The sequence below is a fragment of the Dermacentor variabilis genome, chromosome 11 (genome assembly GCF_050947875.1).
Source record: "Dermacentor variabilis isolate Ectoservices chromosome 11, ASM5094787v1, whole genome shotgun sequence".
NCBI classification, from domain to species: Eukaryota; Metazoa; Arthropoda; class Arachnida; order Ixodida; family Ixodidae; genus Dermacentor; species Dermacentor variabilis.
In genome coordinates, this window is record NC_134578.1 from 56,248,926 (window position 1) to 56,261,557 (window position 12,632).

The following is a 12,632-nucleotide window of genomic DNA, read 5'->3' on the forward strand; positions in this document are numbered from 1 at the left end:
AATGAAACATTTTCCTGGCCATAGTTTAATTCAACGAGTATTCCACTGATAGTATAACAAAAACGAAAATGCAATGTCCAAGACAATATTGGTACCAGCAGAGCTAACATTTGTTCACCCACAGCTAAAAACATGGATTCTAGTTGCAAAAACATGTCAAGCACTCGACAAGAGCAACTTATAAAGGCACACTCTGGACGTACGTGCCCCATTCTGGCTAAAGGTTTGGTTTGACCAGCTCACAGCTGGCAAGCCGATGTGCCGGTCTTATTGTGATTCTAACAATCACGCAGTCGCATACTATTAGCAATAGTGCAAAAAAAAGTTATGGGGTGCGTTAAGTGCCAAAACCACAACCTGATTATGGCAGATGCCATAGTGGGGGCACTCCGGAGTAATTTTAACTACCTGGGATTCATTAAAATGTGCCTAAATCTAAGTATACAAGCGCTGACGCATCTTGCCCCCTTTGAAATGCATCCGCCGCGGCCGGGATTTGATCCCACAACCTCGTGCTTAGCAGCAAGCAATGGTACAAAGCATGCTCGTAATTTAAGATTGTTCCCATACCGCGTAACAACATCTGAAAATCCGGCTCAATCTAGCACCTTTCCAGAATATCCCCGTCTGGCGACTCAACGTTCCGACACGCCAACCCAGCCCCGGCACAAATAACGAGAGGAGAGGCTGCTGCAAACTTGCCTGCAGGAGGGTGATGTCACGGTCGTACGTCTCATTCCTAAGGCGCACGTTGTGGTAGAAGTAAATCTGGTTGAGCAGGGAGTAGCCATTGCGACGCCACATGCCAGCCCGGAACTGGGCCACCATCACCTGCGCAGGGAGCAGAACCGCACGGCATGAAGCCGGCAGCACAAAGGTTGCCTGCTGCAGTCGCCAACCGATTTAGCCGCAAAAGTGCTCAAACAATCGAGCAGACCGAAAAAAGTGAATATTGGCAGCTCACACCTAAACGGCAAAGCTTAACGTCCCGAAACTGGGTTATGAGGCACTCTGTAGTGAGCAACTTCGGATTAGTTCACTCAAAGGGTTTTTCCAACACGCTCCGAATGCACAGTACAGGAGCACTTTTGCATTACGCCCTCGTCAGAAATTCGGCCACCACGGCAGCGATCGAACCCGCAACCTCTTGCTTGGCAGCACAACACCGTGGCCACAGAGGCATTACAGTGGGTATATCTCTGTTAAATTGATTTCGTTTTTTTTTTTTTTTTACAACTGGAGTGCAGCAGAAGATTCGTTCACAGAGTCTTGCTCTAGAACGTGCTCCATTGAAATAGAGGCAATCTCACTTATAACAATCAGAGATATAAGAAATTATCTGTTATAACGAACACATTTCCCTGCACTTACAATTTTCCAACCCTGCCTACTGAAACTGCGGTCCAGATTTAATTAATGTTTTCAAAAGCGCGTACTGTTACAACGAACACATCAAACCCGGTCGGGGTAAAGAAGGGCAGACGCAACTTTACGAAGCGTGGAAACGCAACCAAATGGGGTACAGGCAGCACGCAACAGTTCCCCAGTCCTACTGCGACGAAGATGCGACCGCCAGGATGAGCAAGCATGGCACAGGAATTTCTAAAGTCGTGAGGACAGCAACTCACTCAACTATGCTTATAGGCACATGTGGGACACTATGTACGCGACACGCTCTGCACAGTTCTCCATACGCCACTGCGGGCACCATGCTTATTTGGAGTATTCGGACCAGTTTGTACCAACTTTAAGTGTTGCTATCTTATCGTTGCGATCGATGTTCAGAGTTGGCATCAAGGCAGCATGGCGCACAACCACCACGCAAAGTTTGCAACGTCGGTGGTAACTAAGCAGTTATTGGGAGATCACAGTTCGTCAACGCTTCGTTTATGTCATTGCTGACAACAGTGCATGCCAACGTTCTGCCATTTGAACTTCATACTTCTTCACCGGAAGCGACATCGAAAATGCAACTTCTCGGCGTGTGTGTGGCGGATGCTGCAACCGTAATGGCAAGACCTTTGCAAAATGCCAGCATGCCGCTGTAGTTCTTGCCTTGCTTCCAGCCAATTAGAATGTTTCACTATCACATGTAGAATCAACTTGTGCCCCACTGATCGTAAAATACATCCCAAGCTTTTGAAGAAACAACAGCGGTGGCTTCGCTCATAGTTTCGGAATTGCAGATAAACGAAACTGGCTGGGTACTGTTTTGAAAGAGCTACAACGTCGCATTTTATTTTTTAGATGACATTTTTAATGTAAACTTGCAGCCAGTGTGGGGAACAAAAGCGAAGGAGCTATAAATCTTATTTTCGAACAAAAGCGGTGTCAAATCACAACCGACAACGCCAGCTTTGGCATCTGCTTTTTGTGCGTTTTGAAAGGCAAGCTCACATGTAACAAACTCCTGATACAACAATCACTTTTCGTAGAACTTTTGAGTCCATTATGAATGGATGCAGCTGTAATATTTGCCTAAAACTTAATCACGGTCAATGTCATTGGTGTGTTTACGCTTGCTCATTGCACAGCCAATCTGGCTTTGGGCAATGAGTGCAGATATGCATGTGATGGACTTTGCACACTGACTGCAGGTATCATGCTCGCTACCTTGACTCTCCCACACTGTCACTTTAGGCTGCGTTACACAAATTCAGTCTGGGGCTTAAGCTGTTTCGCCCGGTAAGCACACATATATAAACTTGGTAGGCTTTCGCGTTAATTGTTAGCTGATTGCTCACAAGCCAAAAGACCACTTCACACGCTCAATCACCAATTCAGACTGTGTGCATGTTCTCGGGCCATTGCTCTATGTAGTCTGCTGCTACAATGACCAGCTTCTCACACCCACAGCGGCTCGCTGGGCAGACCTGGCTAGCATCACTGCTTCAGAAAACTTCGATACTGGGATTGTACGTGCCAAAACCACTTTTTAATTATGAGGCACATTGTAGCGGGGGAGACCAGATTACCGTATTTACTCGCATAATGATCGCACTTCTTTGTCAGAAAAATTGACGCAAAATCAGGGGTGCAATCATTACGCGGGTTAAATTTCCCGCGAAAAGAAAAAAACAACTTTTTTCGTCCCGCGTTTGCTGCGGGACACCAAAACAAAAATGGTGGCCGGTGGAGCAAGCTTAAGGCGCCGAACGAGATTATTTTTTCTTCTCGTGAGTACATTATGTGCATTGAAATAGTTTCTTCCGTATCAGTAATGAATAATATCGATAATATCGACAAGTTTGCGGCAATAACGCAGCCATGTCCACTTTGAGGGGACAGAAACAGATGGGTGCGCTTAGCTGCCAGTGACATAGGAACACACGGCGGGCATGCTGCCGAAACTGCGGCATCTGTCTTCACTACAATCCTAATACGGCACGTTTCAGCTAAGGGTGGGCGAATATCTTAGCTGTGTTACAAGCGTTGGCGTATGAATAGGGTACACTTCTAACACATCATTGTAAACGTGGCTACTATCGCTGCCGCTTGCGACTTGTTGCGTGCCCACTAGTGCAGATGAGAAGAATTGAAGGCGCCTTTTTTGTTGTTGACGACAACCATTGTAAAGCCTACACATAATATAGGCAAGTTTGGTAGCAGCTTTTTTTTAGTCATGGAAGTGCGGAGAGTGATGAAAGTAATGAAATGAAGCATCTACTTAAGAATGTTTGGTGCGTGCAGACCGCTTGGTTTGTCTTGAAGAGTCATTCGCGTAGCGTTCGACAGATGGTAAGCGCAATCATCATTAGCTAGACTTGGCACACGACATATCACTGTGGCAAGTTCGGGGTGCGATCATTACACAGGAAGTTTAAAAAATCTAATTTTGAAGACAAAATTCAGGGGTGCGATCATTACGCGAGTGCGATCATTATGTGAGTAAATACGGTAGCACCACTACTTCAGAAAACTTAAATAAATTCTGGGATTGTACATGCCAAAACCACTTTCTGATTATGAGACACACTGTAGTAGGGAAGACCGGATTAACTATCCGCTGGGGGTTCTTTTAACAGGCACCTCAATTTAAGTACACGAGCGTTTTTACATCTCGCCCAAATCGAAACGAGGCCGCTGAGGCTGGAATTGAACCCGCTACCTTGAGCCACTATGTCAGGAGTCGAAGAACAAGCTTGTGGTTTGGTGCAGAGTCAATGAAACTGCCTTTACAGTGGCTGTACAGCACCAAGAAACCCTAGGAATCCTCCAGGGCTGAAACGTTAGTCGGGTGTTCAGCTCCTGTGCTGTGCACTCAGTCTTTGTCGTTTGTCCTTTTATATTTCATTTTATTTCCAGCTAACACCTGCACAGTCGCACTTGAAAGGACCTACCTGCGTCCGCAGCGGGAGCTCCATCAGCTGCTCGGGCGTAGGCTTGCCTCGGAACTGGAACTCGTGAGAGTCGTAGCCCAAGCCAAACCGATCCAGGCAGAGGAGGAGACCCGCCACGAAGCGCGACAGGGGCAGGTGGATGGAGACGGGACCTGTGGACACGTCGTAGTCGACGCACGAGGCCGAGTGGTCGGCCAGCTCCCGGCCGACGGCCGTCATGTGACCCTGGACCCCCTCGAGTGCCCGCAGGGCCTTGCGCAGGGCCTTGATAGCCACCTCGCGGTCACGCGAGCACCACTCCAGGGCCAGGGCGACGACAGGCGCTAACTTGAGCTGGATGTTGATGCCCGTCTCCCACTCGGCCTCAAACTCGACGTGCTGGCCCACCTGTGCATGCGTACACATGCGCAAGACAGACACCCGTGTTGTTAAACTCTTTGTGGAGGAAAGTTGCCCGTAGGGAACCATTAAGAAATATTTCGGAGTGTTGGCAGGTGTGCACGTGTTTCCACGGATGACATCACTGCACTGTGCACAGTGAAGGATCCTGCCAATCCTGTGTTAAGTGATGTCTCAACTCGTGCAACAAAATGTTGCTATTCAGTCAGCAGAAATCTAACTATCATAGCTTGCATGTGTTTAGCTCGTAACAAAGTGGCCCTCAAGTCCCAAATCGAGAGTGTCTGCCACAGCTGCTGGTGCCGGGACGAAGTTGGCTCCTGCAAACATGCCGGTTACCTTTCCCTGACAACCTTGGTTTGTTTCGCACACAAAATTTGCACGTCTTTACACGGGCATTTATTTTTGCCTTTTCCTGCATTTTTGCACGGATGTCTTGTCAGTTATTGAAAATCGCACCTTTTAACTATTTCATTTCAAACAATTTATTCGCAGCCAAGCTTTGATCGTTGATATGTTATAACATTTCATAGGACTTTATAGGAACGAGTCTCGTGTGTTGTTGCTGCCGTCATGCTTCAGCAATTCTTGTCATCACACACAGGAGTTTCCAATTGAGTTTCTAACTACGGGGTCCTCCCTCCGTTATACATCTACAGCTCCCACTTCACGAATGACATCGACAATCAGATTCAGAAAAGATGGCACCCCTCCGCACGACTCCACTCCCCGCGGACTCGAGCGAGTACAGTAACTCTAGTGGCCACGCGCTCGACGACCCACCTGGCGGACGACCGAGTCCATCCCCTGCATCCAGGTGAGCAGGCTGAGCAGAGACGTCACGCCGTAGAGGAAGCCCTTCCGCAGCTTGTCGGTCCACACGTCAGGGGGCACTGACAGGATGTATCGCAGGTCGTACAGGACGAACTGGGCCCGCCGGAAGGCCACGTTGGCATGGTTCCGCTCGAAGGCTAACCGCCCCTCCGTGTTACGGTGCTTCTCGCACTCGGACAAGAACGCCCTGCGGGGATATGCATTTGGGGGTGGTCTCAAGTGATCTGTGTAACTACGAGGACAAGAGCAACACGGCAGCGCAAACACAAAGGACGTTTGCTGTTCCTTCCGTACAAGACACCCTCGAAAAAGAATTGGCAGTGGCTTCACTCGGCTATGCCAAGATATACGTAGCGAAAGCTAAGCCATAGCATGGTTAGCCTTGGTTAATCTTGATTTCAAGTCGAGGTTAGTCTGATCGTCTAGCTATGTTGCGGCGTTTAGCCAGTCGTTCAGCGCGCTGTTTGTCTGTTTCCTGGGCGATTCGTTTCCTCTTCATCTCGTTCCGATGTCGATTCCAGGACTCCTCCTGCTTATCACCAATTGTCGCCATCCACACTGCCGCCTCAACTGTGGTTGCGGTGCACGCGAGCTCTCCTTTTCAATTCACCGACATGTTATGAGGCATGCGACGCAGCTGGCGAAGCGAGCGGAGGCGAACGCAACGATGAGGAATGCGGTGTGACGAGGAACACGGTGTGACGAGGAACACGGTGTGACGAGGAACACGGTGTGACGAGGAACACGGTGTGACGAGGAACGCGATGTGACGAGGAACGCGATGTGACGCCATGTGCCTCCTCGGAGCGCGGCCATGACGAAATCGCAAGTTCGCGGTCAGTAAAGCTTTTGCTTTAAAAAAATTTGTAGCTCTCAGACTTGCTGAAATATTAACGCCATGATCGTTCAAACAGGGTGGAGAGGGTCAACCTCGGTGCACGTCGAGGGAATGCAAGTGTGGTACAGGCACTGACTGCAACTTTTGTCTGTTGCAACTGCGTGACATGGGTCAAAATAGGGCAGACATGGTCCTGTGCAAGCGCAGATTCGTACAGCAATGCCACAGACACACTTTTTCGAGCACCTGAGGAACTTTTTCTTTCCTAACAAAGACACTTCTTTCAGCCTCCTGATTATTCAAACCATTATTAGTTGACCCAATCTAAGTCTGACAAACCAGTTAGTGACTGTTCTGACAGTGTTTGACTACTACATGAAATTTCAGGTCTGCAGACCTCAAGGAGTCTTACTGAGAGACAGTAACTATTTCTGCTCACATGCTGAACTTCCATCCTTTTCAGACAGATCACAGAGATTTGTGTCTAGCACAAATGCATGTACTTATGTGGTCAAAGCAGCTAACTCCACAAAGTCAAATGTGCCTTTATTCATACCCCGAGTACGATGCCTCATAATGTCACTTATAGCACAGGAAACTAAATGCAAGACACATTGTAGCGTTTCCAAGAAGCTGGAGCAAAGCTTCAATTGTAGGTAGCCCAGCAAACTAAATTCTTAAAAACTATGGTAATTAATTTCTAGCTCAAGTAACATTTAATTCTTTTCTGGTAAAAGTATTATCTCTGTGGCCAGACATGAATGCAATAAACTTGTTCTAATCCTTCTGTGTGTGGAACATTGTGCTGGGTGGAGTAATTCACGGCTCTCCACAATGGTGTCCCTCATAGACCCCAAGCTGCTTTTGGACATCAAAACCGTACAACTTGCATATGCAGCTTTGGGTTGAGACAAATATGCAAATACAGGCGTACAAAAACAGAAAAAAAAATGGGACTGGCGCGCCCACCTGAGCAGGACCACAATGGCGTTCTCCTCGGCAACGAGCAGGTGCGCCAGCGTGGGCACGGTGAAGATCTGCACCGACAGCGAGGTGATGGAGACCGGATGCTCGTGGTCGTCGGCCACGAACTCCTTGAGCAGGTCAGGGTAGTCCCGCGTGAAGGCCCGGGCAAAGTCCTGCTTGCACCGGGCGTCCATGAGCATGCCCCCAATGAGAATCTGGTGCCACTGGGCCCGCGCCGTCTTCCAGAGGTGCGCATCTGAGCGCATGATGCACCGCACCAGCGCAAAGCCTTCCTCGGGCGTCGGCGCCATCATCACGTCGCTCAGGATCAGACGAAACGCTGCGAGACAAGTGAGGCGTGATGCAATGCACAGACCAACTTGCACAAAAGGTGGCTTCTTCCGAGCTACTTTTACGTATGCGTTGTACTACCAGTGCTTTGCATTCAGTGATAATGAGCACTCTATGGAGATCATGACCACATTAGGGTTCTCAGACGACAACAAGAAATAAATTCGGCGACATACAATCGCAAAAGTCTAGGAAATAAGTACTCCTAAGCTAGAAATTGTGCAATGAAATTTATTATCCATGAATACAACTTGAATGCTCCATATAAATGCCATGTTCTAAATGAAAGCATGCACCACAGTTCAACAGAACAAATCCATGCTAGGTTGTACGAAAAATCACATCTGAGCCTTAATTCCAACAGTGGCTGAACAAATGCAACATCAGGGCCATGATTTTGTAGCAGGGGCAGAGCATCGAACGCGGCCACTCACGAAGGCAAAAAGCACCGAAAGGCATTGGCATCGGGAAAAGGCACCGCAACAAATCGTGGCCCAGTTTTCACCACAGTAAACTTAGTACCGTAGACTCATAATTTCAAATCCAGTTACCGTAGTTACTTGCGTAAGGCCTACACCTCAATTCGAAGTGCAAACATTTCGGAAAAGAAATGAAGTGTCATGCGCCTAACTACCGGCAACTTCATTTCCGCAAGCTACTACCAGATGGCACTAGTTACTATCCTGCTGGCAATGGCGCCATCATCCTCACTGTATACCACTGGCTCACGCAGCATAGATCCAGTGCACTTCAATGGTAATGGCTGTACTGCAGTGCGCTGTTTAGCTGCATTGCGTTTTCAGAAGAATTTCACTAGTGACTACAGAAAAGCATCTGATGGCTCTGCCTTCATCAACAGCCTTCATCATCTGCCTTCATCAACATTGATTGCACACACCGGCAATGGAACTTACCATAAAGGTTTGCAGGTATGTGGAAGCAAACGGTATGCCGCCGTTAAACTTGAAGAATACTGACATGCAATTGCAAAGGCACTGACCTTGGCACTGTGCGAGGAAGCCCTGCAGCCAGCCAAGCAGGCGCATGGCGAACGTCTGGTGCGCCACCACCGACGAGTGCATCACCAGTACCCGCAGGGGCCGACTGCCGTGCCGGGACGTGATCCGTTCAATGTGCTGCTTCACCTGCACGCACATTCATCAAGATATTGTCACGGGAGTGGCGCCAGTGGGGAACAAAACTGTGAGTTGCATATCTAGCTCTGTGTTGGAAGAACTTGTGCCCAGAAAAGTGTGCAACACTCACAGCAAAACGACAGTGGCGAGCGCAGTTGTTGGTGATCAAAATCTCATCAACGGGTGAAGGCTACGTATACATGACCATTACACATTCCAGCCTATTCACTCGTGCTTGCATACATTCCACAGTGTACACCACTGTTAATTAGACTGTACACGCAACCTGACTGGACAGAGTACTTTCACTGTAGAAATGGCAACACTGAGGAAAGTTCTAGACCAATTAATTTTGTCAAGTGGCTAGCCAGTGAAAAACGGTCATTGGAATAAGATAAACAATGTGCGCATGTCTGTATCCTTGTGCACATAACTGCAGAGCTTCCTACTGAGAACAAGCGAAAATCACACTGCTGCCAATGTGATTACTGCTTTTCGCAGCACTAGTCATCACAGCTCAATTGGTAGAGCATCCTACACGTAATGCAGAAGATACGAGTTCAGCTCCCACCGATGGCAAGTTGTCTCTTCGTGCACTTTTATTTCGCATTACCGCATTACTTCTACCCTTGAAGTGGTTCCAACTGTGCACAAAAATTATAACTCAAAATAAGCGATAGATTACACTGCTATGAGCTCATAGGTATCATTTGTAAAGCATCAATAGCAAGTACAGCTAAGAACGCATTTTCATTTAATTTTGAAGTTTGTGCGAGCGACAAATCAGAAAGTACAGCACTTCTTGCAGTAGTCATCAGCACAGCTCCTATTTGTAAACAATGTTGTGTCAAGAGCCTCAGCGATTGATTTCAGTGATGTGTGACGTCGTTGGCTTCTTGTCTTGCCATTTGGAAGACTGTTCAGTACTGTTTGCATTGGGTGCTTTGCACCGACAGCACAGGAAGCGTACATACATGCACACACTAAGCGTACTTGCAAACTACTTTTACTTTTTATGAATTACAAAGTTACCGGTGCCAGGGCCTGCAGTGACAAAGCGTGTGGCGACATCTTGCGACAATTTCTCCAGCTACAATGCATTCGAAGCATTTTTTTGCCCGCGTCAAGTGTTACTGTCCAACAGAATTATATAAATGTAAAGGCCTCTCGGTATGGTATGTTATGGATTATGTTGCTACTAACGTTTTATACCAGCAGTTAGATATAAAGTACAAGTTTCTCTATTAGTTTTGCATGCTCTCTGGTTAGGCACTACGTCACCAGATGTTGCAACCAGCGTTGTTACAAATACACCTCTCTAGCTACCCAGCAAACCGCAAACGGTAAGAAAGGGACTTCTGTCCAACTAAGAATTACGATGGTGCCAGCAATGCACAGGTTTCCCACCAAACTAGCACCAAACTAGCAGACGAAACAGGAGCACAGATGGCATGGTAGAAGACGCATCGCTAGTGTGCGCCAGAGGTCTGCATGCTCGTGCGAGCATCACTGTTTATGAACATGCCTACTACGTCACAGGGCACGAAGTGCTTTTCAAAACCAAAACCGCAACTGGCCGTGAGATACGAGTGTGCGACTAAACAACCGTCGCACACTGGAGCAAACGAGTTTCGTTACCACGACTACTGAGTCAATGGCTACTGATTAAATGCAGGAAACAGAACCCAAAAAATTTTGTGTCAGTACTCCGTTAACAGTTTGACAGTCATATCCTGCAGCCCACAAACTAAAGCAAACCAAAGCATGGCAGCACATTACCGCCACATAGGTAAGGGTGAATGGCCCACCTGCAGGCAATCACTGAACGTCGAGCTTCGGACCACGCTGCGGCCCTCGCGGTCCACCATGGTTGCGTACTCGATGGCCTCTCGGTGTGAGCACTCGATGGCCCTGTTCAAGGTCTGGATCACCTGCAGCCATCAACCCCACAAAGAAATGCAAGTCATTCCTCCACCTCTCCTGGAAAGCTCTTTCTCTGACAGCGAGTCCATAGCTAAGCCAGGGCAACATAACACGGGGCCAGAAATTGGTTAACATATTTTGATGTAACGTAAAACTACATGCCGGCAACACTATATGTCACGTGTTCGATCCCTGTGTTGCGATCAGTTCTTGAGAATATCGATACCTTGTGTAAGATGTACCACTGCAACAATCACCGGCAACGAAAAATGAATCTGTAGTACAGATGAGATGCTACCAGGTGATGCGGTAATCCAGGATGAAAAGCAAAGGCAACAAACCATTATGTGATGTTGAAACTCTATCTATGCCCCTCAACAAACAAGCATTTTTATCTAAACAAACTGTAGAAATAAATTCTTGGCCCACATACACAGAGATGATGCTTTGAGCATGTTGCTGATCAAGCTAGCCATATTTCAGATTTGCAAAAGGGCACTTGACAATGAGCCTACTCTTTAAAAACTATCGTGACACGCACCTGTTCGTAGGTGTGCGTCTCGTCGTTGAACAGCATGGTGACGTAGGTGTCGGGCAGTCCCGGCAGAGGCGTAAGGGCGAGGTCAGGGGGAAGTTCGGTGGACTTGCCCCACGTGAGCATCTGGTGGCAGTAGAGCAGCACCGCCCGCAGCACAAGCTCCACACGACTCACCAGATCCGGAGGGAGCCGGTCCAGTGGATTCGGCTCATCGCCGTCTCGGCCCTCCTCCTGCTGTTGTTTTTGGAAGCGAGAACGGGATCAGTCTATCGACGGTGCACCCGCGAGTGCCCCGGTTACACGTACCAGCACGAATCAGCAGAACTACGGAACTTATGGCAGAGCGATGGGATGCGAAACAAAGGGGCGGTAGACAAGGACAGGAAAGACAGCACCACTCGTAGCTCAGTTTTTATTCCTAGCAGGCATTCGCTTTTACAGGGAAGGCACCAGCATGTACAGATACATTTGCACACCACAATCGCACCACTGGGATCAATTGGTGAATAAGCATGCTTATTGTAACATACAAAAAGAGAATTTAGCTGTGAATGCGGCGTGCGATGATCCAGGGAGATTTGCTGGCACTGGAATAGGAAACTGTGTGTGCAGTCATTTTGATGTGAGACAGGCGGATATATACTGTTCTCGATCGCGCGCGCCTCACGACATATCTTGTTCGCATAGGATCTAGTGTCCGGAATACACATATGCTTGCAGTCTGCACCAGGTAACGGCGGTGTGTTTCGGTTATTGCCTAAAAACGTGCGCTGCACTTCTCACAGCACCACACACTGCGAAACAGACAGACGAAGATGCATATCGCTATGGGATTGGTGGTGACAGCTGTGAATGCCGCACACGACGACCCCTGAGAACATTTCCTGGTACCGAAACGAGAAACTTATTGCATGCCCATGCTCTCACGTGAGATGGGTGATCGAGTATTGCGGTGAAGCTGCCGCGACAGGCAGCTCTATGCTGTACTTGATTGCACGCACCTCCACATTTTCTTGATTACATGGGATCTAGTGGCCAGAAAACGTGTCATACTAGTATTGCAATTTGGTAACGTATGGAACGCTGGTGCCGAAAAACAGTGTATTCTGGGAACGTATGAACCGGACGTTGGCGCCGGGAAAACATACATAACGGGAACGTATCAACGAGGTTCTACTGTATTAATGAATGACATGGTTTGAAAGACTTTCTCTCAGCACACAAATAAGGTTGAATCGTAATTATCTTGGCAAATGATAATCAAAAGAACTGGAAGTACTGAAGAATATGTTCAAGTGCCGAAACAC

At 47.9% G+C, this 12,632-nt stretch overlaps 1 protein-coding gene across 2 annotated transcripts in view; it reads right to left on the reverse strand.

Moving 5' to 3' along the window:
- Ubr1 (Ubr1 ubiquitin ligase) overlaps positions 1-12,632 on the reverse strand; it is a 63,727-nt gene that overhangs the window by 41,205 nt on the left and 9,890 nt on the right. For both annotated transcript variants that reach the window (XM_075675617.1, XM_075675618.1), the window contains exons 5-11: positions 11,329-11,559; positions 10,673-10,795; positions 8,729-8,873; positions 7,381-7,717; positions 5,523-5,760; positions 4,341-4,727; positions 699-831 (exon numbers count right to left, since the gene is read on the reverse strand). In XM_075675617.1, coding sequence (XP_075531732.1) covers positions 699-831; positions 4,341-4,727; positions 5,523-5,760; positions 7,381-7,717; positions 8,729-8,873; positions 10,673-10,795; positions 11,329-11,559 — 1,594 coding nt within the window. The remainder of the gene's footprint in view (positions 1-698; positions 832-4,340; positions 4,728-5,522; positions 5,761-7,380; positions 7,718-8,728; positions 8,874-10,672; positions 10,796-11,328; positions 11,560-12,632) is intronic.